This window comes from Alexandromys fortis, unplaced genomic scaffold (genome assembly GCF_014885135.2).
Source record: "Alexandromys fortis isolate MF-2015 unplaced genomic scaffold, M_Fortis_MF-2015_v1.1 scaffold_22, whole genome shotgun sequence".
Classification (NCBI taxonomy): domain Eukaryota; kingdom Metazoa; phylum Chordata; class Mammalia; order Rodentia; family Cricetidae; genus Alexandromys; species Alexandromys fortis.
In genome coordinates this window covers 6729494-6747475 of record NW_026067900.1, presented here as the reverse complement: position 1 = coordinate 6747475, position 17982 = coordinate 6729494, and the positions used below count along the sequence as shown (strand labels likewise).

At 46.0% G+C, this 17982-nt stretch overlaps 1 protein-coding gene across 1 annotated transcript in view; it reads right to left on the bottom strand.

Moving 5' to 3' along the window:
* Positions 1 to 3116: 3116 nt before the first annotated feature.
* Prtg (protogenin) overlaps positions 3117 to 17982 on the bottom strand; it is a 115220-nt gene continuing 100354 nt past the window's right edge. The window contains exons 16-19 of the mRNA XM_050124416.1: positions 16214 to 16354; positions 14315 to 14477; positions 10959 to 11063; positions 3117 to 10355 (exon numbers count right to left, since the gene is read on the bottom strand). Coding sequence (XP_049980373.1) covers positions 9948 to 10355; positions 10959 to 11063; positions 14315 to 14477; positions 16214 to 16354 — 817 coding nt within the window. The 3' untranslated portion in view covers positions 3117 to 9947. The remainder of the gene's footprint in view (positions 10356 to 10958; positions 11064 to 14314; positions 14478 to 16213; positions 16355 to 17982) is intronic.

Genomic DNA, 17982 nt, shown 5'->3' with positions numbered 1-17982 from the left:
CGGAGCCCAGGCCGGCCGGGCCGCGGACCGACTTTGAAAAGTTTGGGAGGCGGCCGAGGCCTCGGGGCTCCGCACACACGCGGGGCTCAGCCGGGCTCAGGGCCGCGGCCTGGGGGCGGCGCCCGCGCCCGGCCCGCAGAATATGCGCGCCCTGGGCCGCGTTGCGCTGCGCTCCGCCCGCGCGCGGGGGAGACGCGGCCTCCGCGGACACAAAAGCCCCCGGTCTGCAGTGGCCGCTCGGGGGACGTGGCGCGGTCCCGAGGCCTCCCCGCCCCGCCTGTGCTCTACAACCCAGCACTGGGCTGGGCCTCGGGGGCGGGGACCCAGGGCGCGCGGAGCCCCGCACCCTCACCCGCACGGAGCTCCGGGGGCCGCGGCCTCGCTTGCGGGCTGCGCTGCGCTCCGGGGCCGTGCGCGCCAGGCCCTGCGTTAACCCTGCACCCCTATGCGCCGGGGTCCTTGCGCCCTCCAAGGCCCAGTACCCCCAGCTCTGCGTCTCCCGTCTGCGCCCCGCAGCTCGGGCTCCACGCTCTCCGCTGCCCTCCAAGGCCCAAGACTCCCTGGTTCCGCGCACCCCGTGCAGGGCGCAAGGGCGCAACGTCCTGCTCTGCGCTCCCCGTCGCCCTCCAAGGCCCCAAACCCTCAAATTCTGCGTCCAGCTCCTCTGCGCCCCGGGCTGTTCTCTGCCCTTCAGTCCCCAAGATCCCCGGCTCCACGCCTCTCTGCACGCCCAGCCCAGCCTCCCCAAGGAAACAGCAGCTCCCAACTTCATCCTAGCCCTAGCAGGCATCTTGGCCTCGCAGTCGGATTTCAGAAAAACTTTGTCAGAGAAAGTGGCATAGTTCTTAGGTGGGTGTGTGGACGCCCCACATTCCCCGTGCCCGTGGTTCGAACTCGTGTTTCTGCAACGCCCCCTGCCTTGGATATGTAATAACTGGGCTCTTCAAAACAGGGAATTAACAGTAGAAGAGCACTGGGAAAGGGGACCATACATGAGTAAGTTGTAGGGAGATTCCCCCCCCCCCACGCCAAACCAAGGAGACTATAAATTAGATTTGACTGGTAGTTCACATTTTTCCCTTGGGCTATGTGACCTGGGACAAATGAGGCACGCACTCTTGACGTTCCGTTTCTGATTTATCAAGTGAGTGATGCTTCATCTCTATGATGTCTTTTAACTCTGACATTCTTTGATGAACTTTTATGAGGTTAAGTTAGGTTTTCTAGTTCGTGTACTAAGATCAACTAGGTGCAGACTACCCTTCCGTTAGGTAAAACACGGTTTGTTTCTACATCTAACCGGAGACAAGTATTCCTTAAACCCAAGAGGACCTATAACTAACCAAATGGGAGTCTCATCTTTCTATAGACAAGACTTACAGACCTTACAGACAAGGCATTCTAGTGCCCAGGCAATGCCCAAGGTAAAACCCTACATTAGCTTCTTTAGGAAAAGAATAGCCTAGCTGTAGCTGGTGGCGGTGCACGGCATTAATCCTAGCACTCTGGGGGCAGAGGCAGGTGGATATCTGTGCTCCAAGCCAGCCAAAGCTCCACACTGAAACCGTGTTTCAAAAAGCAGAATACTGAATATTGCCCGCCAGATAAGTACGAGGACCTGAGTTAGGACATGGTGCTTTTACACAGATATACACACACTCTTCACATTTTCGTGTCTGTCATGGTCTTCCACTCCTGTCGCCCCTGGGAGGTGCCAGATGCTTATGATGAGTCGTCACTTGACCTCAGCACACTAATCAAGCCTCATGGATACAAACCTTTAAGTGTCAAAGGAAAGCTGACCTACCATCATATTGACACCGTCTTGCAGACATGGAGGAAACCGTCAGTTTGTCAGGATCTAGGATCAGTTAGGCGACCAGCGTCGGGGCACGCTTGTGAGGAATGAGTTAGATTATGTTAACTAAGGTGGAAGACCTTAGCCATGGGCGGCCGCATCCTACTTTCCGGGGTCTTGGATTGAATAAAGAGAAAGGGAGCTGATCTTTCTGCTTCCTGACTGGGGCTGTGATGTGATTGGGCGCTTCATGCTCCAGCCTCGTGACACCCATCTCTATAGATGGGGCGCTCAGCCTGTGAGCCACAAGCCCTACCTTTCTTAGGTCACTTTGGTTAGGCATTTTGCTACAGCATAGACAAGTCACTACTAATACACGCTTTTTCCACCCAACTCTTATCTCCCCAGCAAAATTTCTCTCAAAAACGTCCCTTCACCTTGCTGTAGTCAAATCCATGAGACCTGAGTTCCAGAGTTGATCTTCACCCCTCAACCAGGTTTCACTGTTCAGAGTGATGGCCTCAGTGCTGAGACCCAGGATTCAGATACAAAGAAGATTTATCCAGAACCAATGGGGACAGCCAAGAATAGAATTGAGGCCAACATGCATCTTCAAGGTATGTGTGGGCACAAGTAGACATATGTGGAGACCAGAGGACAAATTTCAGAAGTCAGTTCTCTCCTTCCACTGTGTGGTTCTGGGGATTGAACTCGGGTCATTAGGATGGCGGCAATCACCTTTACCCACTAAACCATCTCTCCAGACCCTGTATGTCTTCCTAATGTAAGTGTTTAAGTTATATGCCCAGGCACTATTGTGCTGTACCCGTTAGTGCTTGTTCCTTCTTTTTGTTTTTGCACATGCTCAGTCACTTTTACATGGGTCCCAGCAATAAACTCCGGTCATCTGACTGGACCACTTTTAACCACTCAGTCACCTCTCCAGCTCCAACTTTAGATGTTCTTAAAGAGAAGGTTTCCAGGCTCCTCTTGTCATCCCAAACCCTCATTCATGGAGTCGATGCCTTGTGGACTTGAACATGCCCAGAGCCTTTGGGTCACCTCATGTTTGCTTCCTGAATGTGCACCAACCAACAGGAATGGGAAAGGTGTGTGTTCTTGCCATTATGTAGTACACACCACATGGCTACAATTCTTAAAGTGAGGCCGGATGCAGGAATACACACCTAATAAGTCATCCCCTCCAACTGTTCCGATGTCCACTCTCTAGTCTCCAAAGAAGGAAAACGCATACCATTTGCTTTTTAACTAAGGAAAAGTTTTATTTAAACTGTGCAATCAGTCAGTATGTAGACAGCAGTTTTCATAAACATTTTGGCATTTAAACTTTTATTCACTTTTTGGCATGACCTGTAGGGCAGAATACAAACTACATGGGGTAGTGGACGGATACTAGGAAATATTTGCTATCATGCTAGGAACAGAAAACAAACCCACATCGTTAAACAACACATGTTTTAAGAAGACATTTTAAAAAATACATTCAAAAATCAAGACAAACATTCACCGTCTTCACGCAATGGAGTCTGCAGAGCTGGTCCCCTGAGTCAAGTAGAAATCGAATGTAGCTCAGCTCCACAGTCCACGCTGAAGCTGGCAAATGCTGCCCTTACAAGGAAGCAGAGAGTGGCAGGACCCAGAACACCTACTACAGAAAATAACTTAACTGGCTCCCACACTTCATTAAATTCACATCTTTGAAATAGAAAAAAAAAAATCCTACACGTACAGACATCAACTTTTGTTCAATGGCAGTAACAGACAGACAGATTTTCTTAACCCCTGCCCTACACTCTAGCAAGGGGCTAAGGCAATGTCTGTGTTCAGGCTTACCACCAGGAAAGGGTTTTAGTCTGGGAACGGAACGGATAACACAGAATGTGGCAAATAAGAAACTCTATGACAGCAGAAGAGTAGCTTTGCTTTTTTTTTTTTTTTTTAAGAGAGTTCAGTAGGAAAAGAAACATTCTTTCTCAAGGTTTAAGTCAAGAATGTATTTATCAGAAACTTGAGGAAAACTCTGCAGGCCATCGATGGAGCGAAGCTGGCTGATGCAAACAAGGAAAGAGTGCATTTGTTAGAAATGAAGATGAGGTTGGGAGGATGGTAACACCTTTAATCTCGGCGCTCAGAGGCTGTGTGCAAGACACTTAGCTTTTCTGTATTGAGCTTCTCCTCCTGGTTAGCATCCTGTGAATGGAAACAGCTTTCTCCCTCTGCTAAAGAAATCCCAAATATCAGTCAGGGTAGAATTTGAAGTCATTCTTCAAAACTGAAAGGAGGCCAGCTTGAGATAATCAGACATTAGAACGAACTAGAGCTTTGGGGTCTAAAACATCCAGGAAAAGAACAACTAGAAGATGAAGCAGGTGGAAAAGTTCAGCGCATCCTAGGAACTACACGTGCTGACGGAGTGAGGCGAGGCAAGGGCCACGGGGAGCTTCAGAGCTGACCAATTAGAAGGTCGAAAATCCGTCACTGTTTAAGTGAAGGCAGAAACCAGGCTGCAAGGCAGTACGTATCAGTGTGTTTAGAAAGAAAGCAAAGGGTGACTCTGCCCTGTCTTGCTCATCTCTCCAAGATCCCTTAAGTGTTGAGTCCTTTCCTCAGCCCTGCTCAAGTATTATCATTTGAAGAGAGAAAAAAAGGTTTCCAAAACTTTCTGATGAATCCAACATGGTTGGAGGCAAATATTTAAGAGATTTTTCCCCTCTGAAAACATAGATAAGATCTGGAGTGGAGTTGGGAGTCAGGCGACGGTAGCATATGCCTTTAATCCCAGCATTTGGGAGGTAGAGGCTGGTGAATCTCTGAGTTCAGGCCAGCCTGGTCTACAGAGCGAGTACCAGGACAACCAGGGCTATACAAAGAAACCCTGCCTCAAATCCCCCACTTAAAAAAAAAAAAAAAAAGAAAAAGAAAGAAGGAAAGAAAGAAAGAAAGAAAGAAAGAAAGAAAAAAAAGTTGAATTGGCTTTGAAGGGGTTTTAGAGACAGATTTTAATGCACTTTGAACAAACTACAGGGCCTATTTTTTCCAGTCTTTGACATTTTAAAGGTGCTTCCAGGGGAAAGGGACATCAGATTTGCTGTATCTTGAAAACCTAGTACCGTGCTGCTGAGAGGAATTCTGCAGAATTGACGGATCTGTAGTAGGAAAACAATGGCCACTCAGAAGTCTACAGAGGAACCCCCAGAACCTGTGAGAATCCTACAATACATGACAGAAGAAACTAAGGACATCATTTTGGACGAAGAAGGCCAGAATAATCTAACCAAATGAATACTCAGAACCAAAGAATCTTTCTTTCTTGGGGTCAGAAAAAGAGAAGGAGAGGGGCTATGTTGCTGGTTTTGAAGAAAAATGAGTTCACAGTCTTTAAAAGCTGAAGACAAGACCACCGGCTTCTTCTCTTGGCTCCCAGGGGGAAGGCAGCCCCCTTGGCAGCCTCTTATTATCCTATAACTGGGCCGATGGCCCACACCTGTCATCTGGGGAGTATGAGGCAGGAGGAGCGCTACCAGTTCAAAGCCGGTCTGGCTTCCATAGCAAGTTCCAGGATGGCAGAATTTCAGAGCAAAAAAAAAAAACTTCCTCAAAAAGGAAAAGAGTTTTGACCCGCAGAGTTGTAAGATACTTAGGCGCTGCTGCTTACGGACACTAAATTGGTGATGGTTTGCCGGGAAAGCGGCACAGAACCCACCTGGTAGAAAAGCCGGTAACACACACATTGCATTAGCCTGGGAACTCACATCCTGAGCATAAGCAACCCAGCACAGAACCTACGGCTGCCTTCTAAACATCAATAAAATCCACAATCAGAAGAACGGCTGTGCATGGCGGTCTCCAGAACCCGCCGCTCTGCGCTCACAGATCGCAGGGGTGATTTTTGACTTCAACCAAAGCAGTTTTATCAGAGACGCACGTAGTAAATGTCCAGGCAGAAAATATGCAAAACACATGGTTGGCCTCAGAAAAATGACAGCTTTTGACAATACAGTTCAAACTTTTGTCCCCCCACATCTGGTATTCGAAACGGACACCTGCTATGCAAGTGTACAGAAGCGAATCGGTCACAACAGTCACTGACCGACCCACGGGTGGTAAGGTTTCTGGAATGGCACCCCTCGCCTTGTTTCGCTACACACAGCAGGCAGGACTGGACCTCAGATATCTGCGCACTGCGATTGATCAAAGGAGTGCACCATGCTGCCATGCTCGCTTTGGAGGACACAAAGAACTCTTTCCAATGGTGTCTTCCTAAGGACGTCAGCAGTGCTCCTGAGTCGTCGGCCATGAGCCTTTTTTAATTTTTTTTTTCCAGAAGCCCCCCAGAAAGCAGACATGATGCACACAAAGTCACTGCCGCGTTGCTGGTGGGGCTTCTGTTTGAGGTAATGGCAAGAAAGCCTGTAACATGTCACCAGCATCTACACTCTTGGTACTTTTCAAAACATTATTTAATAGATAAATATGTCTTTTTATAAATCTCTAGATTCTACATTAAAAAAAAAAAAGGTCATCCTCTTCACCCAGGTTTCCATTCGAGATTAAGCTCAGCTCCTTTGGTGCAATGAAAACCTTATAATTTAGAAACCCCATTTTAACTCAAAGCGCCGCCCACCCAAACAGTGGCTCGTTTCATTTGCCCTACTCCAGCTGCCTGAATAACCAGAGAATGACTTTACGTAGGAATGCAGACTATACGGAGGATTTAGGGGCTCCCACGTACCCAGGGACAGAGGAGCCTGATGTTCTAGCTGGTGACCGTCACACTCACGGGGCCTTACGGAAGAGGCACAGCACCATTTATCAAAAATATCCCCATGGCTGATCTAGTGGATTTCACTGAAAATCTGGACACAGAGGAGAGGGTCTGGAGAGATGCTTCATTAACACACAAAACAACAAATAAGAGTTCAATGTACAGCTAAATTTCTCTATATTCGGAGGTAACCTTAAATATCTTTGGTTTTTAATTTCTTTTTAATTTGCTGATATAAAGTACTCGAATAAAAACACTGATAAATACCAATATAACTGTATTGCCTTTAACTATGTAAACTTAGCTTTTCGTCTTTTCTTTTTGCCACTAAAGCTAGATTCCCTATCTGCTCCTAAATAAATTTATTTTAAATCTGCTCATCGTTACTTACAGGCTAAATGATATACTTTAATGGTCTTTGGTATGAAAATACTGATGAGCAATATACTGTAATATCTGACATTAAAAATGACAGGCAGGTTATCAGTACTTCTAGCAAATATGTCTCTAGAAAATGAAAGTGACCAGTTTGCATACCAGCCTATCTAGAGTTGAAATATGATGAAGTAATGGTACCATAAGACAGAAATGATAACCTTAATATTTTAGTTAGAATTTCGTACTTCAGACTTCACAGAAGCTTGCTTTCACCAAGCCAAAAGCCTCTGTTTAACATAAAATACCTTATTCCATGAGATCAAAATATTTATTCTTAGTGATAAGATTTGTTTTTTTCCCCCTCCAACAAGCAATTTCAAAAATTTGAAGATACATTAATACTATAGAGTTAAAGATTTCTTCGCTTGCTGAAGGAAAAAAAAGCTACAGTCGAAATACTTTGTAACCATCTGTTGGCAAGGAAATCACAACTTATTTTTAAACACTCTGGAGACAGTAAGGTAGTTAATATCACTAGTCTAATTATCTGTAACTATCAATATAAACCCTACAGTTCAGGGTTAGAAATTACTTGAAATTGAGGCTATTTATAGCTGTTTCTAGTGAATTGGATTTAGGGTAATTATAATAGAAATTTCATTTTTCTACTGGAAATTCTTTGGTAGCAGGATTGTGACAGAAAAGTCTGCATAACAATAGAATGAAAAGGCTAAAAAAATGAACTAGCAAATAGCTATAAGCTAAAAGTCTACTGTAACTAAGGGCCGATTCATCAAAACACAGGGCACGTTCTTCTGGGACAGCATCCCCTCGGACCCTTTCAGAGGACCCAGGCAGAGAACACAGTTCAAATGCACATGGCCCTCAACCTGAAGCATCACCTTGACATTTTGTTTGCTTTTGAAGATTGAAAACAACCGCTCCCACCATACTCTTCATTTTAGATACTGATAGACGTTGGCCCACATACTTAACTACGAACCAAACAACACCATACCCTGTCAGTGCGCCCGCCCATGCGTCATGAGCTCAAGAGAAACAAAAACAAGACAAAACACAACAAAATTCCCTGAGTACAGGAAAGAACAATAACACTAGAATAACTTTAAAGAGAGGTAGTATAAACAGGAGTGTGAAGGCACGGGAAGCCCTTTTTCTAGCCTCCCATCATTTACCTAAAGCTCTGCTTTTTTCTTTCTTTTTTTTTTCTTTTCCCATTTTGCTCAAAAAGCCCACAGTGAAAGGGACAGGACTGCGCTCAGAAGTGGCAGCCGTGGGTCGGGTTCTAAGCATGCCCGATTTGGCACAAACCTTAGAATCACACGGCAGGGCCATCAAGGGAGTTGAGAGCGTGGTGATTATCCAGCAGGTCCCTTGACTTTAGGGCTCCATTTGGCAGGACCTGTCCCATCTGTGCTGGGAGGGTTTCAAGGGGAAAACCCACAGAGGGGCCTTCTTTGAAAATAAAACTCAGAATCCATTTCCAAAAACGTGGGGGAGGATGAACCCCATGATTCTGAAAGGCTAAAGACATCTCTTTTTTCTCTCCCTCCCATGAGGCTCAGCACAGGACTTGTTCCTCATGGCTGAGAAGGCCTGCTCTAAGGGTTTGCTGACTTCAAACCAGGGAGAGGATGAACTCACTCCTGGAGTTAGTGGGACAGAAAGCCAAGAGGTCAGCCACAGGGTTGGTGTGGCACAACAGCCCCGGGGCCAACCTGCGCTTCCAAAGGAAAACAATGCTAACAAGGTGCCAGATAACGTTAGAGCTATCTGTGAGAGCCAAGCTTTGTTAAGGCAAATTTTTGGTACCCTTTTTCCTAAACATCTTCATGAATATTAAAAAGGTATAAGGCAAAATTTTTCATAATAATATCCTGGAAGGCACTGCTATTACAAAAACCTCAAGTTCATCTTATTTTCTACTGCTTCATTCTTAATACTTCATGACATTTCTTCGCCCCATTTGAAGCCAAACTGGGACTTTTTTTTTTTTCTTCGAGACTGGGTTTCTCTGTAGCTTTTGGAGCCTGTCCTGGAACTAGCTCTTGTAGACCAGGCTGGCCTCGAACTCACAGAGATCCACCTGTCTCAACCTCCCGAGTGCTGGGATTAAAGGCGTGCGCCACCACCGCCCGACTGAACCATTAAAAAAAAAAAATTCCACTTTTCTACATTGTGTTTTGCAGCTAGCTCGGAAACTCTGAAGTTGTTCTGCAAAAGAGACAGCGCAGCCCTTAACCAACTGTGGGGCCAAAGAGAAGGTGGCTGAAGGCAGGCTGGTGTGGGCTGGAGCGAAGGATTCCTGCTCTGGTGTTCCAATCCCAACAGCCTGGCAAGGATATGATCCCTATGTGCTACGGAATGGTTTGCTTCTCCAAGGAGACATCTTTGTTTCATCCATTCAAATAAATATAGTCCCGTATTTTCTCCTCACAGCAAGAGGTCACAACATTATCCAAATCATGCAGGTGTTACAGCTCTAAAAGAAAAAAAAGAAAAAGAAAAACCAAAAAACAGAGCTTCAGATCAACATTCTTCCTCGTCTTGCCATCGGACTCCTCAGTCACACACATTACACACACAACGGACACACGGCGGCGTCACTAGGAAGTCCTGCTGGCTACGCCACTGCGAGAAGCCAGCGCAGGAGGAGGCAGCACAGTTCTTCAGAGTCCGCCAAAGCAAACTGAGGTAGCTATTCAGCAGAGGGCTCGGGCAGTCTTCCCTCCGCTCCAGTGATACATCTTAGAACCCAGTCAGGCATCCTGACTGCCCTTTTTTCACATTGTTGACAATTGAAACATTCAAAATTCGTGCGCTTAAAAATAATTAAAAAATATTTTTAAAAGATAAAAAAAAAAACAATAAACAGTAAGACATCAAGATTTTCACAAAAGGCTTTGGCTCCCTGTTCATTGTCCTTCGAACAGACGCTTGTTGTGAATCCCTGAGCATAGCTGTCTAGATGGGAAACCCCTCGGCTGCAAAGCACGGCCCCGAGGACTCCGGTGGCTGTGGGGCCAAGGAGGAGGTCTGCTCGGCTGGCAAGGGCTCTGCAGGGTCTCCGCGCTTCTTCACGGCACCATCTCCATCAGAATCGTCACCGGCGAGAGAATTCGAGGTGGGGGGTGTGCCACTGATGACCGAGGACAGGTGGATCTCATCATTGGACTCGTGGGAGAACCTTCCAGAATCCCCCGTCTCGTGGCTGCCTTCACTGTTGGCCGAATGCTCAGCATCAAGGGCAACCCCAAAGGGTCTTGGGAAGCTGGCGGTCTGGCCTGGGGAACTGGGGGAGTCTTCCTCGCTGATCAGCACAGTGGTGCCTGGCTGGTAAAAGCACACGGGCTGGGTGAATCTTCTTGGAGTCTGGGCAAAAACAGATGAGGGAGCAATGAGGCCGCAGCTGGTTCACGAGCACGGATAGAGATCGCCGTTGTGAACGGATTGTTTGCATCCCTAGTTCCCACGGGCAGCGGGGAGCATTCCTAAACTACTACACCAACTGAAATGCTACAACCTTCCTTGGTGGGGCTGGAGAGATGGCTCAGGGTTTAAGACCCGAGTGTAGTGCCTAGCACCCAACATCAGGTGATTGACGTGCCTGTAACTCCAGTTCCAGGTGATCCAACACCCTCTTCTGGCCTACGTACGCATGTGCATATCTCTACTTAGGTATGCACACCCATAATTAAAAATAAATTCTAAAACAAACAAACAACCCACAACCTTGGTTATTTTCATATAAGCTCATGTCCCTCTCTTTTCTTATGGTCCTCACGCCCCACTGAAAACCACATCTCTGATGACTGTCTCAACTGTCCTTTTGGCTGTCACTCAACACAGCTCTTCACTGTCAGAACTGAACCGCATCGGTCAAAGATTATTGACTTTCACGTTCCCATTTCCCTCTTACGTCTAATATCATTTTGATGTCACGGGCACTAAATGATTCTCACATGGGCGAATTACCTGCTCAACTTTCATTTTCTTAGTGTCTTGGAAAAAAAGCCACTTTTTCTTGGTGTTGTTTTTAACTATAGGACCATAGCTGTTGATGATCAGGTCAGTTCCTCCCTGAGGAAACACAAAGAGAAAACACCTCAGATTAGAGATTGGATTTCACCACAGGATGCACACAGAGATTTTAAATGTCTAAGGAGACAAAGGTCATGAACGGCACCTCTGTACACAGGAGCAAACATATTCAGGACATCTGTTTGCCATCAAAATCACATCAGGGCTGGAGAGACGGTTCAATGGCTAAGGGAACTGGCTGTTCTTCCAGAGGACCCAGGTTTAATTCCCAGCACCCACATGGTGGCTCACAACCATCCATAACTCCAGGGGGTCCTATGCCCTCTTCTGGCTTACACACACACCAGGCACATACGTGGTGCTCAGATACATGTGAAGAAAAAGCAGCCATACACATCACAAGAAAAACATATGTCAGGCTTATTTATTCTTTGTAAGACTGGGTCTCACTGTGAAGCTCGTGCTAGCCTGGAGCTCACTGGCTTCCTCTCCAGACTCCTGTGCACTAAGGCATGACAGGAATGCACTCCAACGCCTAGCCTGGTTCACTCTGTACCTACCTTCTGACCCTCTGTCTGACATGTTTTTGTTATAGCAAGCAAAAGTATGGAATTATGACAAGATATCAATGATCATTTGTGCATTTGGTCATCATGTTCTCCATTCAGCCTTCTTTGCATGACCGACATAGTTTAAAAGCAGTCGAGAGGAACACAATATCCTGGACTCAACATTCACCCAAAAGTAAGGTGTCATCTGCAGGCCAACCAAGGGGACCGGCCAGGCCTCCAGCTGCTCTCCGCTTCTTTCATTTTAGATTCTGCCTCTCTTTCTCCCCATCTTCTCCTTCATTTTGTTTCTTCCCTGCCTTTCCTTGTATCTGCTGCCAAACTGGTAATAACAGAACCACAACATATACTAGTATTTGCCAATTTTGGACTCTAGGGCCGAGGACAAAGTCCACTTGTACAGTGTGTGGCCGGTATGATCCCAAAAGAGACAGAAGCTGAGGAATTCGTTCAAGGCTAGCTTTGTCTACATGGTAAGTTGCATTCAGTATGGGTTACATGCCTTGAGAAAACGCATGCATGTGCACGCACACGAACACAGCTTTTTAGATTTTATGTCCTATATTAATTTGAAATAAGTTGAATGGGGCTTGCTTTTTTTAATTATAAAGTAAGAGCTAAGAGAGGCTGCAAACAACACAAATGCAACACAAAAATCAAAAATACCTTTAAAAATGAGCAGAAACGCGTGGGCAGGAGAAGAGACTCAGCAGGAGAAAGGCACCTGCCACGGCCTGATGACCTGAATTCAAGTCCCAACCCCACCCAGCAGGAGAGAACTGACTCCCACAATCCTCTGGCCTCCACGTGAGCACCCTGACATACAAATGCCCACATACATCAGAAACACAAAACAAAGAAATGCCAAGAATTAATATCCACGCTCCTAAAACTTGAAAATGTTTTCGTCATTGTTGACTTCAGGAAAGGGTCTGTGAAGGACGGCCGATCACAGGGAGAAATCTCTTCCACATGGGGCTGGCTCTGCAGGACACGGGTGTGTGTGTGTGTGTGTGTGTGTGTGTGTGCGCGCGCGCGCGCTGTGTGTGTGCTATGTCATCGTCTTTTCTAAGAATCCTTTAACAATCTAGAAAACCTTCTTTGCTGAGGCAGTGGACACACACCCAGAGCTGTAGGTATCTGCAGTTAATAGTGACTAACACATGTCACATTAGTTACGGAGCAGCTATACAAAGAATATGACGAGGCGAGACAGAGTCAAGGTGTGGAGTACACCTTTTACCCTAGCACTGAAGAGACAGAGGCAGGTGGATCTCTGTGAGTTTGAGGCAATTTGGTCTACAAGGAGAGTTCCAGGATAGCTGGAGCTATAGAAAGAAAACCTGTCTCCGGAAAAAAAAACAAAAAAACAAAACAAAACAACGATAGCAACAACAACAACAAAGCAAAAGTTCTAGCTGGTGTCCATAGTGCTTTAACAAGGCTAGATAAGGACATGAAGAAGCACCCTCTATTGAAGCCTCATTATAATATCTATTTCTGCAGACATACAAGAGAAAGCTCTTTAGGTGTGTATGCAAATCTTTGTTTGCTTGTTTATTTGTTTGTTTGTTGTGTATTTATTACTTATTTTATTTTATGTGCACAGTGTTTTGCCTGTGTGTATGTATGTGTACCATGTGCCTCAGGAGGTCAGAAAAAGGAGTCAGATCCTTTGGAAGTGGAGTTACAGGTGGTTGTGAGCCACCATGTGGATGCTGGGAATGGAACCTAGGTCCTCTAGAAGAGCAAAAAATGCTCCCAAGTTCTGAGTCATCTCTCCAGCCCATATCTTTCTTATTTAAAAAAAAAATATTCTTTGGAGGTGACAAAGATGGCTCAATGGTTAAGTACACAGGCTGCTTTTTCAGAGAACCAGGGACACATCCCCTAGACCCATATGTTAGCTCGTAACTATCTGTAACTCCTGTTCTAGAGGATTTGATGCTCTCTTCTGCCGTCCCTGGGCACTGGGCACACACATGATGCAGAGACAGACATGCAGACAAAACACTCGCACATATAAAAGGTTTATATAAAAGTAAATTCTAAACCTTCTTTATATCTGGTGTACTCTGAGGATCGATACAGGATCGATACAGGCAATCATTAAACTCAAGGTAAAACCATTTAATAAAAGTGCTGATGCTGGGCTGAAGAGATGGCTCAGTGGGTAAGAGCACTGCCTGCTCTTCCAGAGGTCCTGAGTTCAATTCCCAGCAACCACATGCTGGCTCACAAGCATCTGTAATGGGGTCTGGTGCCCTCTTCTGGCCAGCAGGCACACATGCAGGCAGAACACTATACATAATAAATAAGTAATTCTTAAAAAAAATAGAGGTGCGTGCAAGGAAGGGGCTGGAGAGATGGCTCAGAGGTTAAGAGTACTAGCTGCTCTTCCAGAGGTCCTGAGTTCAATTCTCAGCAACCACATGGTGGTTCACAACTATCTGTAATGAGATCTGGTGCCCTCTATACATAATAAATAAATAAATCTTAAAAAAATAGAGGTGCTGATGCTAGAAGTGCAAGGAAGCCCAAATTATCACAGTAACTAATGATGGGGATCCCAGCTCCCAAAGCCCTGTCTAGTGTGTGTCTGTCCCCACTCCTCCTGTATCTTCCATCCTTTGTTCTTTCATGTGTCCTCAACCTCAACACACCCAGCACACATTCCCGGTAAGTCTCCTCCACACAGGAGAGAAGCATTACGCAGTGTACCTTCGCATCAATGAAGCTGCTCGGCATCATGGGTACCAGGGACTCTTCATTCTCTGAAGCTCTCTCCAGGTTCTTCCCCACGTCACTCCCCGCGGCTACAGAGGCGCTGGCTCGGGATAAGGGCTGGGTTCCATTCTGTGTTGTCTTGGAGGCAGATGACTTCCTGAAATGTTAGTAAGGAAAGAAAGCCTTCTCATCTCATGGAAGGTATGGGCAAGTGAACCAAATGTGACATTTAATCATAACCTTACTTTATTTTCTTTTACTTGAGACAGTAACTTGTGTATCCCAGACTGGCCTCAAACTTGTAGAAGAGAATGACTTTGAATTTACTTTTTTTTTTTTTTTAATTTTACATTTATTGCCAGGTGGGAGTGGTGCATGCCTTTAATCCCAGCATTTGGGAGGCAGAGGGAGATGAACCTCTGTGGGTTCAAGGCCAGCCTTGAACAAATTCCAAGACAGGCTCCAAAGCTACACAGAAAAACCCCATCTCAGAAAAAAATTTTACATTTATTTATTTACTCTGTGTGTGTGTGTGTGTGTGTGTGTGTGTGTGTGTGTGCATACGTGCATATGGACATGTGAAGGTAAGGCAATGACTTTCAAGACTCAGTTCACTCCTACCATATGGGACTGAACTCTGGTAGTCAGGTTGTGAGCAAGCACCTGTATCCACCAAGCCATCCTGAACCATCCATTGAACCATCCACTGACCCCCTTGACCTTGATCTTTGTGCTTCTGCCTCCTGCGCTCGACCAGCACTACCACGAAAGCCACCGCTGACTTTCTGCAGTGCTGGGAATGAGCCCAGAGCTGCACCATCCCAGCTGAGCCCTCTACTAACTGAGCTGGCTCCTCAGCCCACAGGTTTGGAAGCAAGGGGCTTCTCCAATGTCTACGTCTCACATAGTACATTCTGGATCTTTAGTGTTGCTCACTGCTGTAGTGTTTGTGATTCGCCCAACAGCTGATGGCTAACATGTCTGTATTTATTGCATTAGCCTGCGATTCTGGTCGCTTGTTCTGTGCCTCTCTTGGTGACTAACGCATGTCTGCTGCCACTTGAACATGAGATCATGAGGAGAGATCATGAGGAGAGATCATGAGGAATTCTCTGGGGAAGGCATGTGCCGGATCAAGTGTGCCATTAAAACAGACACAAAAGCAAAAACCAACGGCTTAAGGAGACTTCTCATTTTCTCAAAATGACTCAGAAATGCAGAAACCAAGTTCTCATTTAGGGATTTTTATTGGCACAGCATTTTTTTTTTTTGTCCAAATGGCAGGAAAATGATCTCAGTGTAAATTCAGCACATTCTGAGCTATAAAAACCCCATAACATTACACTCCTTTTAAGGAGGAAAATAACCCAGTTGATTCTACAAGGCCTTGATTTCAATGCGTTTCCTGCAGCTGCTGTCATTTAAATGTCTTTAACCATTATAGCAGCTCTTTCATTGCATACACACGTGTGTGTGTGTGGCATGCATGTATGTTCACATATGTATGCATGTGGAGAGCTGAGGTTGACCCAGGTGTCAATCACTTCCCACCTCACATTTGCAGCTGAACCTGGAGCTCACCATTTCCACCAGTCTGGCTGTTGAGCTGCAGCCATTTTCCTGCCTTTGCCTCTTGAAAGCTGAGATGATAGGAAGGCACCACTCCCGGCTGGCATTTGTGGGTTCTGGGATCTTTGGTTCTCACACTTGGCACTTTATATGTGAGCCTACATCAGCAGGGTTTCTCTGTGTTGCTTTAGAGCCTATCCTGGAACTAGCTCTTGTAGACCAGGCTGGCCTCGAACTCACAGACATTAGCCTGCCTCTGCCTCCCAAGTGCTGGGAGGCCTGCGCCACCACCGCCTAGCTTACATCTTTATAAGGGAAACGCACCTGGCTTTGCTTCGGTATATCAAGATGAGAACGCAGATGAGGATGCAGGTCAAGGCTATGCCAACGCCTACTGCGATACCCGTCATTGACTTCTGGTCCAGATGGTAATAACCTGCATAAACTAGAAACATGGCATGTTTACTCAATCAGAAGATGTTGCAGGAGGCCACCTGTTTGCTCCCGGCTGCTCAGCCCCAAAATAACCACACAGAAACTGTATTAATTAAATCACTGCTTGGTCTATTAGCTCTAGCTTCTTATTGGTTAGCTCTTACATCTTAATCTATCTCATTTCTATTAATCCGTGTATTGCCATGTGGCTGTGGCTTACTGGCAAGGTTCCATCCAGTGTCTGTCCCTGGCAGGGCTACATAGCTTCTCCCTGACTCTGCCTTCTTTCTCCCAGCATTCAGTTTAGTTTTCCTTGCCTTGCTCTGTTCTGCCCTGCTATAGGCTCAAAGCAGTTTCTTTATTCATTATTCATTCGTTAATGAGCCAATAAAAATGACACCTATACAGAAGGACTTTCCACATCAAGAAGAAACAACCACATTTCACATATATGGTTGCTTTTCTGTAATCTGTCTTTATCTCACAGGGAAAGTTTTAGCACTCCATCTAAACAGAAAATTCATGAACTGATCTTTGCCCGTGATTACAGAAGTCAATTTATTTTCTAGTACTGAAGACTGAGACCATATTTTGACAGCATACTATTATATCAAACAATGAACACCAATCTAGAATTTTATTTATTTGGTTTTTCTTGAGAGAGGGTTTCTCTGTGTAGTAGCCCTGACTTGTAGACCAGGCTGGCCTCAAACTCACAGAGATCTGCCTGCCTCTGGGTGCTGGGATTAAAAGTGTGTGTCACCACTGCATGGCAAATTTATTTATTTTTAAATATTATTTTTATTTTTAAATTTACATATGTGTCTGTGTGTATGTACACACGTGTGCAGTGCTCACAGAAACCAGAATGCAATCTCAGATCTCCCAGAAGCAGGGACCCAAACTCTGATTTGGTTCTACCAAAATAGCTACCTCCTTCCTGTTCTTTTTAAAATTTCTGTATTGTATTGTTTCTCAAGACAGGGTTTCTCTGTGTAGCCCTGGCTGTCCTAGAACTCACTGTGTAGACCAGCTTACACAGATCCGCCTGCCTCTGCCTCTGGAGTGCTGGAACTAAAGGTGTGTCACCACACCTGACCCCTTTCTCTTCTTAATTCTGACTGTCTGCTCTTCTTTTCTTCCACACCGGCCACCGAGTGATGCTCTGTGGTTCCAGAGCCCCTAACCTGTGTTCAGCTGGTGGCTTCTCTCCTTAAACCTGCCCTCTATTTCTCCTCCATAGGAAAGCAGAGTGAGGCTTTCAGTCTGGACCCCAGGGGGCACTGGATCCCTTTAGACTGAGTAGACATTAAGAGTCTTGAGTGAGGGTGGCTGCTTAGCCACATTTCCCTTCTCCCAACTGTTTTTCTGGGTAAAAACAACCTTCTGTCTGGGAGAGTTGTTTTTCTTAATAAAAGCCAGGCTCCTCCGAGCCTTGGAACCACAACCACCTCTGCTGTTGGTTTCCTCAGAACCTCCCAGGATGCTCACGCCCACCAGTGTGGGGCTCATCCAGCCCAGCAACTACACAGCTTAGAGCACAGAGGGCTGGGAGCACAGAGATCTGGGAGCACAGAGGTCTGGGAGCACAGAGGTCTGGGAGCACAGAGGTCTGGGAGCACAGAGGTCTGGGAGCACAGTGGTCTGGGAGCACAGAG